Source organism: Argopecten irradians, chromosome 1 (genome assembly GCF_041381155.1).
Source record: "Argopecten irradians isolate NY chromosome 1, Ai_NY, whole genome shotgun sequence".
Lineage (NCBI taxonomy): Eukaryota > Metazoa > Mollusca > Bivalvia > Pectinida > Pectinidae > Argopecten > Argopecten irradians.
The window spans coordinates 26,883,593-26,908,393 of NC_091134.1; the positions used below are offsets into that span (position 1 = coordinate 26,883,593).

Below are 24,801 nucleotides of genomic sequence, written 5' to 3' on the forward strand. Positions count from 1 at the left end.
AGAAAATTGAATCATAATACAACAAATTTGTTTTAATAGAAGAAAAAAACTTGCTAAATCAAAACACAAGAAATATCAAATCACTTTCACTATAAATAGCCAGTAAAGAGTTTTTTCCTGGCTTCTTACTCGACTGTTGGTAGTATACAGTAAAGAGTTATTTCCCCTGTCTACTTACCTGACCGTGGGCAGTATATAGTAAATAGTTATTTCCCCTGCCTACTTACCAGACCGTGGGTTGTAAACAGCAAAGAGTTATTTCCCCTGTCTATTTACCAGACTGAGGGCAGTGTAAAGTAAAGAGCTATTTCCCCTTTCTACTTACCAGACTGTGGGTAGTAAACAGTAAAGAGTAATTTCCCCTGTCTACTTACCAGACCCTGGCTAGTATACAGTAAAGTTATTTTCCCCGTCTACTACCCAGACCATGGGTAGTAAACAGTAAAGTGTTATTTCCCCTGGCTACTTACCTGACTGTAGGGAGTGTAGAGTAAAGAGTTATTTCCCCTTTCTACCAAGCTGAATGTTATTTACCAGACCTTTGATAGTATACACACGAGAGTTATTGCCCCTGGCTTCTAGCCAGACCCTGGCTAGTATACAGTAGTTATTTCCCCTGTCTACTTACTTGACCGTGGATAGTATTCAGTAAAGGTAGTATTCAGTAAAGAGTTATTTCCCCTGTCTACCTACAAGACTGTGGGTAGTATTCAGTAAAGAGTTATTTCCCCTATCTAATTACCTGACTGTGGGTAGTAATCAGTAAAGAGTTATTTCCCCTATCTACTTAGCTGACCGTGGGTAGTATTCAGTAAAGAGTTATTTTCCTTATCTACTTACCTGACTGCGGGTAGTACGGCCAGTGCATGTTTTTGGATGTAGATGTGGGAGTGGCTGAGGTTGTGGGAGCTGTGACATTGACCTTGAATGGGTTATTACCAGTATCCAATGGGACATATTGCATACCCATGGCATTGTTTGTAGGCACAAACATCGGATTACTGAAAGGAACAGAAACAGACACTTCCATTTCTGTTTTCGCATCGCAATCCTCCGATTTCTTTTCATTTGTCCGCTTTCTCTGGATCTTGATAGTTTTTGCTAAGTCCCTTTTGTTGTCACTGCTAAGATCACGGGAATGAAGACGTTTTCCATTCAGTTTAAATGACATTAGGCCATTCTCCTCCTTTGCTTGTTCAATGAACAATGTCTCCTCCCTGCATGTGTGTTTCCACAGTGCCTCTTGTGTGAGTGACACTCGGGAGAACACACTTTTATTCGGCTGTGCTACCATTGGTTCGACCTCTTTACTGGCTGTGTGACTTGGAGAGTTCGGAGAAGACTGCGGCACTGGGGTAGAGCGACACTGTATCATAGGTGTGGGCACCGAACTCTGCTGTAGTGTCACTGTATTTTGCGGTACTGTCACCGTACTCTGCAGTACTGTTGGTGTACTTTGCGGTACTGGCATTGAGCTGTGTTGTACCGGTGCCAAGCTCTGTTGTAGTATAGTAGAGATGGGTTGTGTAGATGGCACCCCCATTTGTACAGGTGTAGTGGGTTGTTGTACTATAGTAGAAGTCTGTAAAATGGTGGGCGTAGAAGTCTGCGGTACTGTAGTGATGCTCTTTTGTGGGACACCACTTTCACAGTCCATCTGGTTAAATGCTGCTAAGCCACTTTCTTCTTTCTCCTGTTCTGATGCTAACACCTAAAACACACAATTCAATTCTTACTTTGCAATGAAGTCTGCTTTGCATAGCAATGGACATAGCGATCATGTATGGGTCTAAAGTATTGTTCTTCAGTTGTATCTAATGGTTGTGAAAATCTCTATAAAGTTTTGCCTAGGAAACTATTTACCATTTCGGAAAGAATTAACATAAGGTCAATGCCCGTGTTCCAATATGAGACATTCTTACTTTTGTACTGCTACCAAAACTTGGAGGCATGGGAATAGAAATATCCACTTCTAACAAGGAGTCACAGGAAGAGACTTCCTGTAATTCTTCCTCAGTCGATGTGGTGCTCTTCTTATCCGAGAATGGTGAGAACATGGTGTTTTTCTGACTGAACAGGAATCTGTAAATATCAAGAACATGATGATTTGCTGTTTTATTGTGACATAGAGGTGACCAACATGTGATGTTGTACATGTCATGTGCATATAATTTTATCAAGGTTTGGCCTGGCATCCCATAAACAGTCAGGATGATACAAGTACCTACAGGGCCATGTGCAGTCAGTACCTGATGACTAATAAATGCCTCACCTAGGAGGGTAACTTGAGGCCCAGGGGCAGAAGGCTAATATCAAATGTGCAGACATCTTCACGGGTAAATCCAGTCCCAAATTAACCAAGGTGTTCTTGATTAAATCGCCAAATACGCCCAGGACCTAACATGTGTATGCATGGTTAGCCATCAAATATTCTATACCCACTATTAAAGAAAATGTTTGAAATGCACAAATAGTAACAACCATCAGGGATTTGTTAAATAAAGAGTATATTTGAATAGACATTTAGATGGAATTCCAACACCTTTGGTGACCCATGGGACAGCTCGATCTCAGATCACTGCTTTCAACAAGTGCCATTTGATTGGCCTCGACAGTAATCCTGCCGATTTTTTAGCCAATGAGGTTTGAGGTTACATACTCTTCACAGAAGCTGTACATAAACAGCATTGATATCTATAAATGTTTTCCCTCAAACTGAAGAGTTCTCATTTCAAAAAGTAATGTTGATTGGTTTCTATTTATAGAGTGACGTTATTGAAGCGGTACTCTGAGATCGAGCTGTCCCACGAGTGTAATGTAGTATACTGCAATCACCCGTGGGTCTCTGATGATAGTATTCCTATTGTTATTTGAAAACTGCAATAATCTTTAAGAAAGTTAGATTTTGAAGATTTCATTCATACCTAGAGCTTTGTTAAATGTGAACACACTAATGATATGAACCAAATATGGACCCATGAAAAGGAATGACAGCCCACTGAAGAGAGATGCTATGGACCGACGGCCCACTGAAGAGAGATGATTGAACAGTCTACCACTACAAGATGATAGGTTCGATAAACTTGCCTTTTGATGTTACTGGTATAATTCAGGTGATCATAGGAGAGGGTTTCCTTGTTTGTAGAGGTGGAGTTGCTGGCCTGAAAATAGAACAAGAGGCCAACAGGGCTTGTATCGCACACCTGGATATTATAATGAGATTCACAAAACATTCTAAGATGATCTAAGAAGATGAATTTTATAGGAATTGCTATACATGTATTTAACGTCTACAGATCGATGTCACTCGTCAGGCTGCTCACCAGAAAAAAGAATTGGTTTGCATTCTTTAAATGATAGTGATTTAAAAGACTTACCTCTGTTTCTCTTTAAGGATCCCAAACCTCTTGTCCCAAGAAGGTCAGAAACACCATTTGATTACATAATTTTCCCCTCCCCTTAATTCAAAATCTGGCCTTCTTCTCCATACAGGACGATTCTGACCAGATTTAAATCTATTCAGTCCTTATAAACAAGTTGATTGTTATAGAACTCTTTTATTTTCATATTAGAACAGAGTGTCTATTTATATAAAATGTGTTCGCCTTTCCTACAGGAAGATTGTAAACAAAATTGTTTCAAATTGTTTCAGTTATTAATTATCGGTGACATTTAAACTGACAACCATCTATTTCCCTACTGGGTCCATCTTCTGCCTCTCACAGTCATTGTTACTATTTATACAAAACTTATCTCCCATCCTCCAAAGATGTTTCTGGCCACATTTGGTTAAGATCTATTGAGTACTTTCTGAGCAATAGTGATTTAAAGGATTCTCTATATTTACCTTTTTTGCTTTGCATTTCTGTCCAATTTTCATTAAAAGCCACATAACACTTTTTTTATTGTATGGATGACAGACGCTACACCATGGCTTATGCTCAGTGACCCGTGGGGTCAGACGAGATAACCAAATCAGTTATGAGACACCAGTTCTATTCTTATACTCAATCTTAAGACTATACAATGTGATGAATATGAAGCATACATAATACAATACATGTACTTCTAAGATAATATCTATAAGGAGAGTTATCTCGAATTACAAATTCATATAATGTTTATTCCTAATGTCATCAATTGTTTGTAACCATTCAATTTAATCACAATAAATGTTTTTATGAACTCCCTGATAGCTATTCCTTAAATTTGGGTACACAAAAACATTCTTATTCAATTCCAAATGATATAATACAGAACACCAACGAGCTTGTTTGGTTTTACCACGGATGTTAAAGTATTGTTGTTATTTGCCAAGTATCTGTACTAGTAAAGTGAAATAATGAAATATTGATACTTACAATGGAGTCATTGGCATAGGCCACAGAGTTCTGGTCCTGCATGGGATCATCTGAATCAGTGAAGGGAACATCTTCTGTAGAAAACGTATAATTATGTATACTTGGCTTGTGAATTAAACCTAAGAAAACTGTATTCCACCTAATGTAATTTCAGTGCCCCTCTCCCTTTCAGCACCTAAATCTCGCATACCATGAATTTGAATTTATTATGAAATCCAGACTGAAGCAATACCATTTAGTTAAATCATTTTTATCTTTTATATATCTTTTGCAAATTGATTTGAGGATTGCAAATATTTTGTGAATGGTCTGAATTTAACCCCATGATATCCCTCTCCCTATTATATTATCTCCATCACCCAGCTGGTGACTAATTAAGTAGAATATGGTAAATATGTACCCCTGTGGATATGGTAACCCTTTACCCTTGTGGATATGGTAACCCTTTTACCCCTGTAGATATGGTAACCTTTTTACCCCTTTGGATATGGTAACCCTTTTACCCCTGTAGATATGGTAACCCTTTACCCCTGTGGATATGGTAACCCTTTACCCCTGTGGATATGGTAACCCTTTACCCCTGTGGATATGGTAACCCTTTACCCCTGTGGATATGGTAATCCTTTACCCCTGTGGATATGGTAACCCTTGTAACCCTGTGGAAATGGTAACCCTTTACCCATGTGGATATGGTAACCCTATACCCCTGTGGATATGGTAACCCTTTACCCCTGTGGATATGGTAACCCTTTTACCCCTGTAGATATGGTAACCCTTTACCCCTGTGGATATGGTAACCCTTTTACCCCTGTGGATATGGTAACCCTTTACCCCTGTGGATATGGTAACCCTTTACCCCTGTGGATATAGTAACCCTTTACCCCTGTGGATATGGTAACCCTTTACCCCTGTAGATATGGTAACCCTTTTACCCCTATAGATATGGTAACCCTTTACCCCTGTGGATATGGTAACCCTTTACCCCTGTGGATATGGTAACCCTTTACCCCTGTGGATATAGTAACCCTTTACCCCTGTGGATATGGTAACCCTTTACCCCTGTGGATATGGTAACCCTTTACCCCTGTGGATATAGTAACCCTTTACCCCTGTGGATATGGTAACCCTTTACCCCTGTAGATATGGTAACCCTTTACCCCTGTAGATATGGTAACCCTTTACCCCTGTGGATATCGTAACCCTTTACCCCTGTGGATACGGTAACCCTTTACCCCTGTGGATATGGTAATCCTTTACCCCTATGGATACGGTAACCCTTGTAACCCTGTGGAAATGGTAACCCTTTACCCATGTGGATATGGTAACCCTATACCCCTGTGGATATGGTAACCCTTTACCCCTGCGGATATGGTAATCCTTGTACCCCTATGAATATTGAAACCCTTATAACCCTGTGAATATGGTAACCCTTTACCCTGTGGATACGGTAACCCTTTGTCTTATGCATTAGTAGGCCCCAATTAGGCATTCAAGTTACCAGTATGTATACAATATAGATGTCCATGTTACAGATACTGTTTGACCACTTGATCTGGATATGCACTCTTTACATTTTCTTTCTTTTCTTGAGTTACTTTTGTTTCCTTTCTTATTTGGGTTTTGAATGTTCAGGATGCACCTTTTTCCTGTAACCTTCCTAGATTTTGTTTTTGCACACATCCCTTGTGCCAATATAAGGGGTTAGTGAATGATAGAATTACATTTTAAACATGCTTTGGCTAATATCAGTTATTGAAATATGTTGTATCCCTTTTAAGTTAACCCTTGTATACCAATATTGTTAGTTTAAACAGGGTCTAAAACCTTCAACAATATCTGGGACACGGTGTACTTACCAGTCAGGTGGTGCTTGTCTACAGTAAGATTCGGGGTGGCTATCTGTACCTGTACCAAAGGCTGAAGCAAAGACAATGTGGTTACAGCTACTTTGATAATAGGAACAGTATTTGCTTGTTATTTGTAGGCAGAGATATCGAACTTTGTTAAAATGATCAAGTTACAATTTACTTTGAGGCAGAGACAGTCAAACTTTGATAATATGAACAGAAGTTACAATTAACATGAAGGTTAGGGTTACAGTTAATGTGGAGACAGAGTATCAAACGTTGATAATATAATCTGTAATTACAATTAACTTGTAGGCAGACACTTAAAACTTTGATGATATGATCAGTAGGTACTTTAATGTGGAGGCAGAGTGAATATTAAGTAAAATGTATTAATAGACCTTTTCTTGCTCTATACAAATGAGAGGGAATACCCAACCACATCAAGTTTGTAATTGATTGATTGGTACACGAAGATAAATCAGGACAAATATGATATCGTATAACTCGTTATTTTCACCACTAGCAAATTTCGCCATTTATATCTGACAAGAGATCCCAGAGGGATGTTAGCGCCATCTGATGATGGTTGGCTAAAAAGAGGACTTTTAATTTTCGCCAATTATTTTCACCACTGAAGAAGGGGGGGTTTAAATTAACAAGCTGTGAACTGTCAAATATTAGGGTTCTCTTTCTGGTAGATAGGTGTTGCATGTATCTCGTTTTAGAAAGTGTTGATGTATTGAAGCAGAGACGTGATTGACTCTGACCACTGTATCGACAGTATAGTTACAGTGTTTAATGTAAAACAACATGGTTATTATGTATTTCTTTCATTTCATATGGCCGATGTTCCGATTGGTAACTGGTGAACTAGTTTGGTTAGTTTATACAGTAATAGTTTATACAGTAATGAAAACATTTTCTTATTTGTTGTCAGACTGTCCATGGGTAGATCGACTATGTATACTGTATCATATAACTATTATGGGATATCAGCTAATACAAGCATACTCCAGAATGTCCCCCTTCAGATCTACTCAACTAATATTCGCCAGTTTATATTTTGCCAAGCAATATTTTGGTGAAAATTAGACACTGGCGAAAAAACCTGTGATATGGTATTGTACAGTATTAAAGAAGGTTTCTCGTCATTTCTAGTCAGTTTACATCTTATTTACATAAATATGCTCTCACCTTTAGAAGCAAGTCTCTTATCATTTGTTTAAGTCTGGCAAGATTTTCTGACACACTGACAGGCATTTCCTCATTTAGCACTGGACCAAAGATATCTTTCCTTGTCGGTCCCCTGAAACAAGAAGTAAAGTTCTGTCAGATATAGCTTAAGTTCTGTCAGATATAGAAAAAAGTACTGTCAGATATTGGTCATGTTCTGTCAGATAAAGGTAAAGTTCTGACAGATATAAGTAAAGTTCTGTCAGATATTGGTAAAGTTCTGTCAGACATGGTCATGATATGTCAGATATAGGTAAAGTTTTGTCAGATACAAGTCAAGCTGTCAGATAAAGGTAAAGTTCTGTCAGATATAAGTCAAGCTGTCAGATAAAGGTAAAGTTCTGTCAGATATAGGTAAAGTTCTGTCAGATATTGGTTAAGTTCTGTCAGACATGGTCATGTGCTGTCAGATATATGTTAAGTTTTGTCAGATACAAGTCGAGCTGTCAGATATCGGTAAAGATCTGTTAAATATAGTTCAAGTTCTGTCAGATATTGGTAAAGTTCTGTCAGACATGGTCATGTTCTATCAGATATGGGTAAAGTAGTGTCAGATATATGCCAAGCTGTCAGATATAGGTAAAGTTCTGTCAGATATAGGCAAGGTTGTCAGATATAGGTAAAGCTCTGTCAGATATAGGTCAAGTTCTGTCAGATAAAGGTAAAGGTCAGTCAGATATAGGCAAGTTCTGTCAGATATTGGTCATGTTCTGTCCAATATAGGTAAAGTTCTGTCAGATATAGGTAAAGTTCTGTTCGATATAGGTTAAGTTCTGTCAGATATAGGTAATGTTCTGTCAGATATAGGTAAAGTTCTGTCAGATATAGGTAAAGTGCTGTCATATATAGGTAAAGTTCTGTTAGATATTGGTAAAGTTTTGTCAGATATAGGTAAAGTTCTGTTAGATATAAGTCCTGTCTGGTATTGTTTTAATCATCACTTCAAGAAGTGGGGCTCTGGACATGAACTGGAATTTCTAAAAAAATTATTTAAAACTAGTCTGGTTAAGATCAGACAAATTGTTGTTTTTAAAAAAAATATGTAAATGCTTACTTTAAAGTCATTTAATGAAACCCTCATGCCATAGTCTTCCTTTATAAATGACTTCTTGTTGCGAACAAGACAAAAATGACATAATTTAAAAGCTCGATGATGGCCATTGGTCTGTCTGATCAGAACTTACTTGATAACTGTGTGTTGACCAATGACAAACTCCAGTCTGTGTGACCAAGGGTTGACAAATCTCGACCATTCTGTTCTCACATACACCCAATCTCCATTTCGCACCCGGAACCGAAATGGAGGGCTTTCAAACGGTACTGTCTCTGTATTCACAACTGTAACAAAATTCAGAAAATTTACTAGTGTCTGGTCATGTTACCTTAGCTTGCTGATAGATGTTATACAGTAGTTCTATATCACTAGGACATGTTACCTTGCTTATAGATGTTATACAGTAGTTCTATATCACTAGGACATGTTACCTTGCTGATAGATGTTATACAGTAGTTCTATATCACTAGGACATGTTACCTTGCTTATAGATGTTATACAGTAGTTCTATATCACTAGGACATGTTACCTTGCTGATAGATGTTATACAGTAGTTCTATATCACAAGGACATGTTATCTTGCTGATAGATGTTATACAGTAGTTCTATATCACTAGGACATGTTACTTTGCTGATAGATGTTATACAGTAGTTCTATATCACTAGGACATGTTACCTTGCTGATAGATGTTATACAGTAGTTCTATATCACTAGGACATGTTATCTTGCTGATAGATGTTATACAGTAGTTCTATATCACTAGGACATGTTACCTTGCTGATAGATGTTATACAGTAGTTCTATATCACTAGGACATGTTACCTTGCTGATAGATGTTATACAGTAGTTCTATATCACTAGGACATGTTACCTTGCTGATAGATGTTATACAGTAGTTCTATATCACAAGGACATGTTATCTTGCTGATAGATGTTATACAGTAGTTCTATATCACTAGAACATGTTACCTTGCTGATAGATATATACAGTAGTTCTATATCACCAGGACATGTTACCTTGCTGATAGATGTTATACAGTAGTTCTATATCACCAGGACATGTTACCTTGCTGATAGATGTTATACAGTAGTTCTATATCACTAGGACATGTTACCTTGCTGATAGATGTTATACAGTAGTTCTATATCACTAGAACATGTTACCTTGCTGATAGATGTTATACAGTAGTTCTATATCACCAGAACATGTTACCTTGCTGATAGATGTTATACAGTAGTTCTATATCACTAGGACATGTTACCTTGCTGATAGATGTTATACAGTAGTTCTATATCACTACATGTTACCTTGCTGATAGATGTTATACAGTAGTTCTATATCACAAGGACATGTTACCTTGCTGATAGATGTTATACAGTAGTTCTATATCACTAGGACATGTTACCTTGCTGATAGATACATAGTTCTATATCACAGGACATGTTACCTTGCTGATAGATGTTATACAGTAGTTCTATATCACTAGGACATGTTACCTTGCTGATAGTGTTATACAGTAGTTCTATATCACTAGGACATGTTACCTTGCTGATAGATGTTATACAGTAGTTCTATATCACTAGGACATGTTACCTTGCTGATAGATGTTATACAGTAGTTCTATATCACTAGGACATGTTACCTTGCTGATAGATGTTATACAGTAGTTCTATATCACTAGGACATGTTACCTTGCTGATAGATGTTATACAGTAGTTCTATATCACTAGGACATGTTACCTTGCTTATAGATGTTATACAGTAGTTCTATATCACTAGGACATGTTACCTTGCTGATAGATGTTATACAGTAGTTCTATATCACCAGGACATGCTACCTTGCTGATAGATGATATACAGTAGTTCTATATCACCAGGACATGTTACCTTGCTGATAGATGTTATACAGTAGTTCTATATCACTAGGACATGTTACCTTGCTGATAGATGTTATACAGTAGTTCTATATCACCAGGACATGTTACCTTGCTGATAGATGTTATACAGTAGTTCTATATCACTAGGACATGCTACCTTGCTGATAGATGATATACAGTAGTTCTATATCACCAGGACATGTTACCTTGCTGATAGATGTTATACAGTAGTTCTATATCACTAGGACATGTTACCTTGCTGATAGATGTTATACAGTAGTTCTATATCACCAGGACATGTTACCTTGCTGATAGATGTTATACAGTAGTTCTATATCACCAGAACATGTTACCTTGCTGATAGATGATATACAGTAGTTCTATATCACTAGGACATGTTACCTTGCTGATAGATGTTATACAGTAGTTCTATATATCACTAGGACATGTTACCTTGCTGATAGATGTTATACAGTAGTTCTATATCACAAGGACATGTTAGCTTGCTGATAGATGTTATACAGTAGTTCTATATCACTAGGACATGTTACCTTGCTGATAGATGTTATACAGTAGTTCTATATCACTAGGACATGTTACCTTGCTGATAGATGTTATACAGTAGTTCTATATCACTAGGACATGTTACCTTGCTGATAGATGTTATACAGTAGTTCTATATCACTAGGACATGTTACCTTGCTGATAGATGTTATACAGTAGTTCTATATCACCAGAACATGTTACCTTGCTGATAGATGTTATACAGTAGTTCTATATCACTAGGACATGTTACCTTGCTGATAGATGTTATACAGTAGTTCTATATCACTAGGACATGTTACCTTGCTGATAGATGTTATATACAGTAGTTCTATATCACTAGGACATGTTACCTTGCTGATAGATGTTATACAGTAGTTCTATATCACCAGAACATGTTACCTTGCTGATAGATGTTATACAGTAGTTCTATATCACTAGGACATGTTACCTTGCTGATAGATGATATACAGTAGTTCTATATCACCAGGACATGTTACCTTGCTGATAGATGTTATACAGTAGTTCTATATCACTAGGACATGTTACCTTGCTGATAGATGTTATACAGTAGTTCTATATCACTAGGACATGTTACCTTGCTGATAGATGTTATACAGTAGTTCTATATCACCAGGACATGTTACCTTGCTGATAGATGTTATACAGTAGTTCTATATCACTAGGACATGTTACCTTGCTGATAGATGTTATACAGTAGTTCTATATCACCAGGACATGTTACCTTGCTGATAGATGTTATACAGTAGTTCTATATCATCTGGATGGTAAAAGTCAAAGATGGACATGCCCACAATGTCTTGAGGGAGAAAACCTAACAATGGAATGGACCTAAAACACACAAAAACATGAAATTGATAATTTGTCAAAACCAGTATTTTATCATTTTTCAAATCTGTCACAAAAGGAAAAACATCCTAACCATGTGTAACCAAAAAGGTATCTCAATTCCAAATTTTTTGCTACTTCTCCTTCTTATATGAAAAACTTTACTAATTGAATTTCTTTTTGAATTTATAATCTTTCCTGTTTGAAAAATTCAACTACACTAAAAGATGCATAATAGTTGAACCATTCACAACTGTAGCAATTGGAAATAAGGACTTTTTTGGTTATTTTTTAAATCAATTTCTATTTATGTCAATCATAATATAATTGCATCTTTCAAAATCAAGAATAACATTGATCTATTACTTGCCCTTACAACCTTTTGTCTGTATCCCAATGTTTCCTCAATCTGTTAGACTGTGGCTTTCTATATGTTGTTTTTGTCATTAGCATAATATGATATAGAAAATCTATTGATTGTGATGCCATCATTTGCACAATAACAAAGTGTTGATAAACAATAATATCATATCATCATTCAATAGCATGACAAAGACCACCTTATTGAAATTTTCACAAAATATCTTTTATTTTAGTTTAGAGCCGCAGTGAATACATACTTTTGTAATAATATACAGAAACTACAATTTTCATTGCCTGGGCTTATAAATATAAGACCAAAACTTAAAAATTAAAACCGTTATTGATTTGCCGTAATTTCGTCTTATTAAGCACTTTTTCATTTTTTTAAATGTCCTGGGTGCTTATTGGGTTGAATACAGTACTATTGAAATATTTGTATTGGCAATATGTAGAAGTACTTACTTGGAGTCAATGTGACTGTAACTACAGAACAAGCTGTGTCTGGTGGAGAAAGTCATGTTCTGTTGCAGCTCCTCAACTAAAACAAAACAAAATTCAACACTATACAATTTGACTGGTTTTAAATACGGTTTATATGTTATTTTGTTTGAGGGAAGATTTTGGTTTATTGGGACGTGACCTTGGTTATTGCAGGGATATGTGAAACTCATGACTACAATACTAACAAGAGATCCCAGAGGGATCTTAGTGCCCACCAAAGAATGATCTATGTCTGACCATGGAAAAATAGATATTTTCTCTGCTTTTCAAACTTTTACTACATACTACATGTGAAATTTGAGAAAGACCTTTTCAGTACTGTCTGAGATATATAGCGGTAACAAACAATAATCAAAACCCAAGATGGCTACCTGTCGGACATCTTGTTGACCGATCGGTCCGAAAATGCAACTAGAGGTCACAGCCCTCTGTGGTCAGTAAACTTACACACCTGGTGGTGGCAGCAGTGTGTGGTCAGTAAACTTTCACATCTGGTTGCTGCAGCCCTGTGTGGTCATTAAACCAACACACTTGGTGGCCACGACACTATGTGGTCAGTTAACTTACACACCTATTGGCTACCGCCAAGTGTGGTCAGTAAATTTACACACCTAGTGACTGCGGCCGTGTGTGGTCAGTAAACTAACACACCTGGTGGCTGTGGACCTATGTAGTAAGTAAACTTACACATATGGTAGCTTCAGCCCTTTGTGGTCAGTAAACTTAAACACCTAGTGGCTACGGCCCTGTGTGGTCAGTAAACTAACACACCTGTTGGCTGCAGCAATATGTGGTCAGTAAACTAACACACCTAGTGACCGCAGCTCTGTGTGGTCAGTTACCTTATAAATCTGGCGACCCTGTGTGGTCAGTAAAGGCTGATTGTGATATATACATACCTTCATACACAGGCTTCACAGGCACACATCTCAAACCAATAGAAAATGCAGGCTTTTTTGTCCGTGTTAGATCAGTACCAGGGGACTGTTGAGCAACTGTCGCTTGGAATGTCAGAAACTCGGTTTCCTTAGATGTGAGTCTGAACCCACATGGCAGTGCCTTGTATTTTCTGAAAAAAAAATCAAGAAATAGTAGTTACTTTCTCAAAAAGAAGAATTCTTATTGGAGAAAAAGGGAAAACCAATTATAAATGCAAACTGGCATGAACATAGGCCAATTCTACAAAGCATGCTTTAAAGTCCATTATGTAATCAGTATAAAGGACTATTATTATATATAGATGTCAGGTTTGGAACCTTTTTAGCCCAGAAATCCATCAAATTTTCAAACCTGTTATTTAGTGATTAAATTGTTGAATTTCGAACATCAAGTACATCTTTAATTCAATTAGTATGAAAGTTTTGTATCCATCCAAAATATGCCTAAATTAAGCAAAGGACTTTTGTCGAATTTTCAGAACTGTTATTATAGTATTTCTAAAATAGTCAAATTGGAAATATTAACTTCATCCCTGTTAAAATTGTAATGGATTTTTTTTCTTATTTGGAGGCTTTAATTACCATGAAAATTTTAAAAATGTGAAAGTTTTGATAACTTTGGACATTTTTTGCTAAGTTTGGTCTTAGAAACGATAGAGCACATCCTTGAACAAACACGATATTTCTCCTATAGGTGTATGTACCGTATCTGAAGTTTACACACATTCTCAGTAAATAGAATTTGTTCAAGATTAAGCTCTATGGTTTCTTAGACAAAAACTTAGCCAAAAATAGACTAAAATTTCAATGCATAATTTAGATAGTTACTATGGGAACTAAAGCTGCAACATTACAAAACAGTCATTATAATTGAATCAGGAATGTAATTTATATCTTAAATACAACAATTTAATCACTAAATAACAGTTTTGAGAATTTGACAGATTTGGGAGCATCACAGTAAATGTTGAGTTTGTTCAAGATTGTGCTCTGTTGTTTCTTGATGAAAAACCTATCAAAAATGGCAATATTTTCAAATTCACCTAATTTGAAATACAACTGCAGCTTTATACTTTCCACTTGAAAATGATGAATTTAGTGGTCAATAAGGGACCAAACCATACATAGTCCTTTTCTCCCTTGTGTATAACATTTATAGTCTCATAATTTCAAAAAAATACAACATTCTGTAGGGTAGTCAGTGTGGTATTTACAAACATATAGTTTAACTAAGGGGCTATCAAATCAACATGTGTAATTTGTTAATTCGAAACACATCATATGTTTAATTTGTTGACTTACCGTACTCTAAAGTAAAAGAGCTTCTTCTGAATCTGGAACATTCCTCTATCTTCATCTGTCAAATAAAGCTTGTTATTTAGCAAGAAGGTGAGAGCGTCATATGCTTCTTTCATTCAAACAGAACACAGATAATTCAGATCTTACCAGTGTGCATTCTAATAGGATTAATTCACGTATCACATGATACCTGATAACGTTTGTGCGGAACTAGTATCTCCGGTGGTGAGGAAACATAACTATTTTCAATCTTCCCGCTGCAATGACATTAGCGTCATTCCATCTTACAGCACCATTACAATAAGCGTACATGTGACGGCCAGTCTAGTAGGTGGTTCGGTTGATTGGTAGCTAGTCAGTTTGCATGGTAACTAGGCAGTTTGCCAACGACATGGCTATGACATTAAATGTAACATTACAACGGATAGAAGAATAAATAGATATAAACCTCACACATTTATAAACACAATGCAAAATTTGATCCATTGGAACGTTGGTAGATAGGCTACAGTAATTATGAATATTTCCCGACATCGAGAGAAATAGCCTATAATTTATGAACAACAAATCCTCAAAAAAATACCTTAATTAGTGAAACAAAACAATTACAAATTTTGAATAAAGCGATTGATTGTATAGGTTATAAACATAATAAAATAGTACACAACGTGATCAAACACATTGTACTCAACAACAGAGTCAGGTTTGAACATCAAAGATCCGCTGGCTCCGCCTACTTCTCAATGTTGTAGGCGATCTTGTCAGTCAGGAGGCCAATCAGTCGGGCTGCCGATGCTTCAGCCAATCAGCGCCCTCGTTACATGCCAGCTAAAATCTAGTCTACTGCATCAGTTATTACCAGCCTACTACATAGCTACAAGCGAGCGTGTCTATCAAGTGAATAAGTGTTAACAGTAACACTTGTTGTAACGGTGCTGTAAATAGAAACAATAGTCCTGCACAAACATTATCAAAAACAACTGCCTTCGGCTCGGGCCCTATTCCATCCCTCGACAATACTATGAGGCAATAGTGCCCTCTCAACCAGGACATAATAGATAAATAATGTCAGGGATCTCTGTGGTACTTACTAAGGTCACCAATATGGTTATCTTCATCGTCAATCTTATGGACGGACATGCTACTGTTCATTGTAACAATGTCTTTCTTGTGGACAAAGTTACAAATATCCCGTCCAGCTAGGTAGTTTGGCTGGAAAATATAAATGATAACGCATGTAGTTTTGATAATACTGTTATTTTAAACATTATGAGCATAGCTTATGATAAATGTACTATATGTGGAAGCCATGTTTGACCACCAGTAGTCAAGATTAACCAAATGTAAAATAGGACAAAACTGAAATTTACATGGTGTATGGAATCTGCATTGCTCTAAGATAATCAGATATTGTTTGAGAACAGCAAAGCTCACCTTTCACAGCCTTTTAAGCCTTGGGCCTCTAAAAATTCTAAAAATCCTGCATTTTCTTCCATAAAGTGATAATTCATAACCATTAAAGTATTTCAACACTAGCCCCAAATCCTTAACCTGATAATTGCCAACACTGACGCCAGATTGATTCCATAAGCCCCCTCTCTTCGAGAGATGAGCTTAAAATAATAGATGTCCTTGAATGATTTAACAAGTGACTTAATTCCATAATAAACACAAGCTGTGCCATCAATGCCTTTTCTATCTGCACCTTGAGGTCGTTCGATATACACAATCAGGAAATTTTAATGATACAAATGAAACAGAAGCAAGGAAAATTTTAACTGCCTGTTAGCAAAATCATCATTTTGAAGAAAGCTGGCTTAAACGTCAGTCAAAATAAGATGCTAACGTTAGAACATATCTTACCTCAGGGTAACCCAGTACATCTGTGATGTTTTTAGACACAGCGATGATGTTGAGATCAGGGTACCTCAGTGTGAAAAACAATGTGCCCTGCAACATCAATTAATTTAAACACTTGTATAATACTTTCAAGACATACTCTGTCTGGCGCAATTTTTTTTAGCTGAAAAACGATATAAAACAGACAAACATGATGATAAATTTCAATAGTCCCAATAATTGTAATATCAAGAAATTACCAATGGCATATATACAAAAAATATCATAATTCAAGCAAAAAAGGGCTAAAATAAAAAAAAATACAGCAAAATGTGTACCAGGTGTTAACAGTAAAAGCTTATCATTTTGTCTATTGTTTGATTATTTTGCTTAGTTATAATTGCCATCTTACCTCCATTTTGGTAGGAGAAACTATGTTAATAATGTAGGTCAAAGTTCAAAATCTGGGACAGGGGAATTCAGGAGCTACTTTTGGTATACGGACACAGTGGACACTCGATTATCCGGGCACCTTTGTTCCCAGCCTAACCCGTCCAGATTACGAATTTTCCGGACTTTCGAATTCCATTTTTTTTTTTGTAGTTAATTAAATTGTCATGTACAAGTTACTTTCTTTGACCTTGTAATCTATTACAGGCTTTTACGTTATACGTGCAGTGTAATAAATATGTTTGCTATGTTTTTATAGGTGGTTTTTTTCTTCATATCATTACGTTAAGAATATCAAATAAACATTTTTTTTTTTTTAAATACCAAATCAAAAGCCATCGTTAATTGCGTACTATGTATACATATAGCTAAGTATCCAACTCTTGATCTGTCATATGGCAATTTATGTTTCAAAATGCCTAACCAAGGATCAATATCTATGTTCTTGGCACAAGTGTTCGGGTAAACGCCCGTGGCTATAACCTGGCAGCGATCGTTATGACAACACATACAGTGTGAAGTAGTAGTGTATTTTACACATGACTGTTGCTGGCCTTGGATTTTCTCTGCACGTGGCAACAAAAAATTGTCCGGATTATTGCGGGAATTTTAAAATGAAAAATCACATTTGGAATCCGAATTTCCAGACTAGCAAGTATAAATATTTAACGTTACAGAAATCTGTTCCCGGACAGTTTTGTCCGGATTGTGAGTTTTCCGGACTATTGGCGTCCGGATTATCACAGGTCCACTGTACTCAATACAACAAATTAAAACTAACTAATATATTATTGATAGGAAATAATAGCGTCTAAAGAATATTTTCTTTCATGTTGACCGATCAGAATGAATCAGGGTCATTTTGGAATTTGTACTTAATACTGTTTCATGATCTATATAATTTACCTCTTGGTTCAGACAAAGAGAGTTCAAATCATCCTGCTCATCAAAGGGCAAATTAAATTCATCTTCCTTTGTTGCAAGCTTTGAGGACGATTCTTTTTCCTCTGAAATAGATTTTTTGGCAAATTAGAGGTAATGGTTATAATTGTTTAGACAGGCCAGATCTTAACAATCTTAAGGGCCTGTCAAGACAGTTATGGATATCTCAATGTGAGCCTTAGATGTAATCATCTTATGCAGTTCATGTCAAGAGCCACATGCAGTACTAAACATAAATCTCAAGTTATGAAATTGTTGAAAATTCTTAGTTTTCAGCAAAAATATATAAGTTTTTAATGCTAAAATGGAACAAATACTTAACTAGGACACTGTGACCTACTTTTTAAATTTTTCAACAGTTTTCAGAACTGAACTGCAAAAATCCAATATTTACATGCAAAAACTTCAAAAAATATCATCTCTGTTCTAATATTTAGTAATTAGGACTAAAACAATGGAAATGTGAATTTTCACCCTTTGACCCCTAAACCTACCACGAGTGAAGACAAAATTGACATTCTGAATTGCATACAATATGCAACTGACCCTATATATCTTCATGCAAAATATTTTGCTTACCACTGAGTGGCCGTAAAATGGCCCAAAGTGATACCCCATCTTTGATGACACTGGCACAACAACCAGTTATACGGTATTATGATGATACCACCAAAAACATTTCACTATGAACAAAAATCCCTGAACTTGAGTACGATTTCATATATTATTACCTTTGATTTGTTTGAAAGTGTCGACAACCTGTTGCAGAGCAGAAAGGGTCCCGATGTTACCCTCAGGTTGAACAACAAGTCCTTTTAGCTCTTTCAGGTAACGTTTAACTTGCTCTTTCCGGCTTTTCTTCAATGCCAACTTTGTAGTATAAGGCTGTTCACTACTGCAAGGGGCCAAAGAAATGCATAGTATTAGCAACATGGCATCAAAAACATTCTTAGTATTAGCATCATAGCTTCAAAACCAATTAGCTTATATTGGAAAGATACGAAGTTGAAGCCCTCAATGACCTTAAATCACACCATTTCACCATATCTGAAAGGTTTTTGTGAAGCATACTAAATATAGACTGTGAGACAAAAACAAAATTTCCTGTCTTTCCATGGAAACCCTAACCCACAAATATTTTGTGTTTACAAGAAGTTTTTTTAACTTATTTTTTAAGGAAGAATTCATGCGTTTGAGAAGAAATGTTACCAGAATTCAGAAACATTTTAATACAATTACCTTCTATAAAAAAGGCATCTCTTAATTAGTAAAGGAAAACGATGAATTCTGTAAAATATAAAATGCCTCCACTTCCATGTGGAATCCAAATGAGATATAGACATGGGTAGCACCATAGTACACTTTTTGTGGATGGAGCATATTTTTTTAAGAAACTGTGAAACTTATTATAAGCTACAAGTTTTAACTTTGACCAAACAACACATACCTAAGGTTTCCCAAATAATAATCTATTGATCCTTGTTACATGGTTAAACGAGTACTAATGTACAAACCTGCATCCACTGGTGGACGGTTGGTCTTCTACAAGGTCACTCTCAATTAACGACATGCTAATGCTACTGGTGCTGCTCTGTACAGTACTGTAGATACAAACAATAAAGTCAGCAAAAACCATGTGACATCAGGTTTCCATGGCAAAAACCATGTAATGTTAGGTTTCCATGACAAAATGGCTTGGCTGCCTCAACCAGATTTTTACAGCAAATTTTGGTGAGGAAATTTTTAGACTTGTAGGTTGTTGTAGTTATGTGATAAAAAGTTTTATTTTAAATCTATGTTAAATTCATGAGATTTTCTGATACTTGTCTCATAATTTTGATCACCAAGGCTCACAAATATAAAGACTTTCCTAAAAACTAAATCTCATCTTATATGAATAAATAGTTGGTCAATGTTCTAGGCACTAAGGCCAAGAATCTAGAGTTTAAGATGTACCTTACCTTAAACAATAAGAACCATAATTTGAATCTGGTTCACCAGCCATGACTGCATTGGTGAGGGTTTTTTTCTTCAAGTGCAGAACCTGAAAAAGAGGGGTAAAATAGATAAATAAAGAAAACTAATTCATATGGTTTACCACTTTAACAGAGAAACATGCTGGTAGTCAAGTACACTTTTAGCTTCTACCACCCTTCTCTGTAAAACATTCTGCCACCACCCCTTCTCCTCTGTATAACATTCTACCACCACCCCTTCTCCTCTGTATAATATTCTATCACCACTCCTTCTCCTCTGTATAACATTTTACCACCACCCTTCTCTGAAAAACATTCTACCACTACCCCTTCTCCACCATAAAACATTCTACCACCACCCCTTCTCCTCTGTAAAACATTCTACCACCACCCCTTCTCCTCTGTGTAACATTCTACCACCACCCCTTCTCCACTGTAAAACATTCTACCACTACCATTTCTCCCCCGTATAACGTTCTACCACCACCCCTTCTCCACCGTAAAATATTCTACCACTACCCCTTCTCTGTAAAACATTCTGCCACTACCCCTTCTCCACCGTATAACATTCTACCACCACCCCTTCTCTGTAAAACATTCTACCACCACCCCTTCTCCTTTGTATAACATTCTACCACCACCCTTTCTCCTCTGTATAACATTCTACCACCACCCCTTCTCCTCTGTATAACATTCTACCACCACCCCTTCTCCTCTGTATAACATTCTTCCACCACCCCTTCTCCTCTGTATAACATTCAACCACCACCCCTTCTCCTCTGTATAACATTCTACCACCACCCCTTCTCCTCTGTATAACATTCAACCACCACCCCTTCTCCTCTGTATAACATTCAACCACCACCCCTTCTCCTCTGTATAACATTCAACCACCACCCCTTCTCCTCTGTATAACATTCAACCACCACCCCTTCTCCTCTGTATAACATTCTACCACCACCCCTTCTCCTCTGTATAACATTCAACCACCACCCCTTCTCCTCTGTATAACATTCTACCACCACCCCTTCTCCTCTGTATAACATTCAACCACCACCCCTTCTCCTCTGTATAACATTCAACCACCACCCCTTCTCCTCTGTATAACATTCAACCACCACCCCTTCTCCTCTGTATAACATTCAACCACCACCCCTTCTCCTCTGTATAACATTCTACCACCACCCCTTCTCCTCTGTATAACATTCAACCACCACCCCTTCTCCTCTGTATAACATTCTACCACCACCCCTTCTGCTCTGTATAACATTCTACGACGCGCCATGACATAAGCTCACCGGCCCTTCGGGCCAGGTGAGCTAAAAATCTGAAAAAATGAAGTAAAATGATGGACCGGCAGGTATTTAAACGGAAATTTGGTAATGATGTACATATGAAAGAGTCTTATATTATCTTAATAACTATAACCATTACAATAAGGTGTGTAGTGTATTTTTAAATCTCACATGTGCTTGAAGTTCTGGTACTAGCTAACTATTGGTTATATATATATATATATATTCATATGACTGTGCATAGTACTTAAATACTTCAAGCACCTGTTAAATATTAAAGAGTAGGCTAACTTTTTATCTAATTAAGATACATTAATCAAATATAGAACAGTACAGTAGCCTACAGCAAATCAACTACAAGTAATACCCAGAAGCTTATCGTTTTCTGCGAGAGGGCGATGCTTTCATCAGAATCTAATACAACAGATTAATCGAGATTAAACCTTACAGACCTCTGACAATGATACCTTCTAAGCTTATACTTACAATTTTTGAAGTAGAGATGAATAATTGTCATTATGCAACACTGTCCTCTTAGCATCAAAAATCAGATCATTTCATTCAATTTCATGGCATTCGCTGCTTAAATGTCTCGTTGTTTGCCTTGATGCCATGATTTGGTAAGTTAAGGTTGAAACATTTCCGTTAGAAGAATGAACAGTCTCGTTTCCTTATTCACAATAGACTTCACAACACTGATCTCGTTGCGCAAAACGTGTAGCGTGTTTTGCCTCGTGATTCCTTCGGAATATCCTCATTTTACGGAATACCTCGTGAATCAACGTATGCAGACTAGCCTATAACCTATGGCCTACTGTACACCTATAAATAGAGTAAGATTCGTTCAAAATACATCGTTGAAAGTGTCACTTGTTTAGGCCTAGATGTATTAAAGGATTTGTGCAGCCAAAATTTTTTCTTGATAATACGTCAGGATATTGCTTTGGGTGAATGAAAAATTAAGTCCCACCCAACGAATCGCCTAGCTTTTAGCGCTATCGGTTGGTTTTGGTCGTGATTTACGGGTAGTGTCGACTACGGTTCAGAGATAATGAGCTAGGTGGTCACGTAGTACGCAAGGTAAGCCTGTAGTACTATTCATCAATACAGCACATACACGTATACATTAGATCTACAATTTGAGTTTTTCGAGTAAATGGTTATTCTAGCTTTATGATGTAGATATTTTCAATTTCAAAACATTCCATTTAGGCCTACACCATTTCAAGCATTCTTGAAAACAAGCATATATCTAATTTTAGATCAGATAATCAGTCCAATTTGATAGCGATATCAAAATGATGTTCGGATCAGTCTGGACTTAGATTTAGATAGTATATATTATGTAAATATCTGTGTAATAAAAAAAGCCCAGTATAATGTAACACTATCTTTTTACGAGTAAAATCCCAAAATTAAGCATGAATATATCTAGAATCTGTGTTTTTATTTCAAACTTCTGCCATAACGATGCAAACACGGCACAGTTTTTGAGTAAAAATAAAATGTGGACGGTTATCAGTTATATGATACTGGAGTAACAGTACCGAACTTATACCGAAAATAATATGTATATCTATATTGTTGTCTTTGAAACTTTATCCATAACGTTTAATAAAAATCAGAAATACATCAATGATATTTCTGACATATGTTTCTAAATTACAGTATAAGTGTAGATTTAAATTCATTATTTCAAAATTATACTAAATCCTTAAAATAGCATATTCATTGTCGATTCTTTTGTATATCATACCAAGATTGTTAATAGTATGATATATGAAAATTTATCGTATTATCCAAAAAGTAACCACATATAGTGTTCAAATGAAAAATGAAATTACTTGTATACAGACAATATAAATAGATATAATATCTTGTACCTTTTTAAAAAATATACTTTGTGATATTTAAAGGATTTGTGCAGTCAAAAATGATAATTTCAGTTTATGCTGGAAATGGCTTTATTAGCACGTGTAGAAACCTCTCCGTACCGCGCGCGACCGGAATAACCCGTTAGCCGTCGAATTCGGGGTCAAATTTTCCGACCACCCGATTATGCATATTTTCTAGCTCTAAAGCGTGTGACGTCACAATAGTCCGTGGCTTATAGCTGTACTATAACTGATGTGCTATCACTTATATCGACGGTCACAGGAAAAGCCGATCAACGATTTTTTATGATGACTTTTGAGTGAAGTTAATCGTACAATAACTTTGGCTCGAATGTATATAACTAAAAGAGTGAAATTCGATGTTTCAAATACTCTAATTTATGCTCTAATAACAGGTATCTTCGTGTAATTATGAAAGAAAATCCGCACAGAAATAAAAGTTTCGGATTATTTTTGTCGAGGAATTCAGCAACGAATAAGCTTTAATTAGATGTTGTTTACCTGTACGCAACGCCATTCATCGAACTCACCTGTAATTACCTGGCCGCGGGCAATTTGCTATTCGGTGGACTATATCGGGTATTTGGTATTGTCTTACTGTCAATCAGGTTAGGACATCCGTTAATTGGATTGTGATTTGAATTATGGAAACCCCATGCATCAATGCTCTAGGTATTTTATTGTCACCTCCATTTTTAAAATGAAGATGTATAAGCAAATGGAAATAAAATATCCCTGATCATACCTAGGAATATATATTATACACACACACATATATATATGTCGTACACAGATAAAATGTAATAAAATAAATTAAAAATGGAGGTGACAATAAAAAAAACCTAGAGTGTAGGTGTACGGGGTTTCCATAATTCAAATCAAAATCCAATTAACAGATGTCCTAACATTATTGACAGTAAGACAATAGCAAATACCCGATATAGTCCACCGAATAGCAAATTGCCCGCGGCCAGGTAATTACAGGTGTTGTGTACAGGCAAACAACATCCTGGTCAAGGTATTACATAACCATCAAACCAAAGGCATGGCTAATTATATATCTGTATCGATGTATCTACTGCTTTATCTATTAAAAATTGAAAGCGACCGCAAGGTCTGAAAAAAACCAGTTTGTTTTGCTTAATATCAATATTTAGATCTTTTATAATATAAAAATAAATTCTTTTCTACCACATGTTGAAACGTTTTTTGGTGTTGTAATAAATGTATCTCAATTTATTCAGTTAGTCACAACACAACACAATGTTTGTAATGATCAATCATCGGTGTGTACGTACGTCACTACTTTAATCAACGATTTCTTAAATTGTTACGTTAAATTTCATTTTATCAGTCACAAACTTTGTAATTCACAATGTATCAACGATACAGACTACAGGAAAATAGTATCTAATTAAAGCTTATTCGTTGCTGGACTCCTCGACAAAAAATATGTTCTATTTGCTTTATTTCTAATGCTTCATTTGGAGAATGGATACTGGATAGATCTATAGTATAGGCCTAGTTATAATAT

The 24,801-nt window shown here is 36.3% G+C and overlaps 1 protein-coding gene across 3 annotated transcripts in view; it reads right to left on the reverse strand.

Moving 5' to 3' along the window:
* LOC138322486 (period circadian protein homolog 1-like) overlaps nt 1-22,111 on the reverse strand; it is a 33,147-nt gene extending 11,036 nt beyond the window's left edge. For 2 of the 3 annotated variants that reach the window (XM_069266518.1, XM_069266511.1), the window contains exons 1-18: nt 21,859-22,110; nt 20,063-20,145; nt 19,616-19,702; nt 18,833-18,996; nt 18,066-18,166; nt 16,734-16,820; nt 15,962-16,082; nt 14,874-14,928; nt 13,533-13,702; nt 12,595-12,670; nt 11,666-11,772; nt 8,629-8,782; nt 7,406-7,517; nt 6,218-6,278; nt 4,362-4,435; nt 3,088-3,161; nt 1,923-2,082; nt 841-1,711 (exon numbers count right to left, since the gene is read on the reverse strand). In XM_069266518.1, the coding sequence (XP_069122619.1) occupies nt 841-1,711; nt 1,923-2,082; nt 3,088-3,161; nt 4,362-4,435; nt 6,218-6,278; nt 7,406-7,517; nt 8,629-8,782; nt 11,666-11,772; nt 12,595-12,670; nt 13,533-13,702; nt 14,874-14,928; nt 15,962-16,082; nt 16,734-16,820; nt 18,066-18,166; nt 18,833-18,996; nt 19,616-19,702; nt 20,063-20,106 (2,518 nt within the window). In that variant the 5' untranslated portion in view covers nt 20,107-20,145; nt 21,859-22,110. Of the gene's footprint in view, nt 1-840; nt 1,712-1,922; nt 2,083-3,087; nt 3,162-4,361; nt 4,436-6,217; nt 6,279-7,405; nt 7,518-8,628; nt 8,783-11,665; nt 11,773-12,594; nt 12,671-13,532; nt 13,703-14,873; nt 14,929-15,961; nt 16,083-16,733; nt 16,821-18,065; nt 18,167-18,832; nt 18,997-19,615; nt 19,703-20,062; nt 20,146-21,858 lie in introns of all 3 variants that reach the window. The other variant, XM_069266525.1, reaches the window with a different exon arrangement.
* Nucleotides 22,112-24,801: the final 2,690 nt, after the last annotated feature.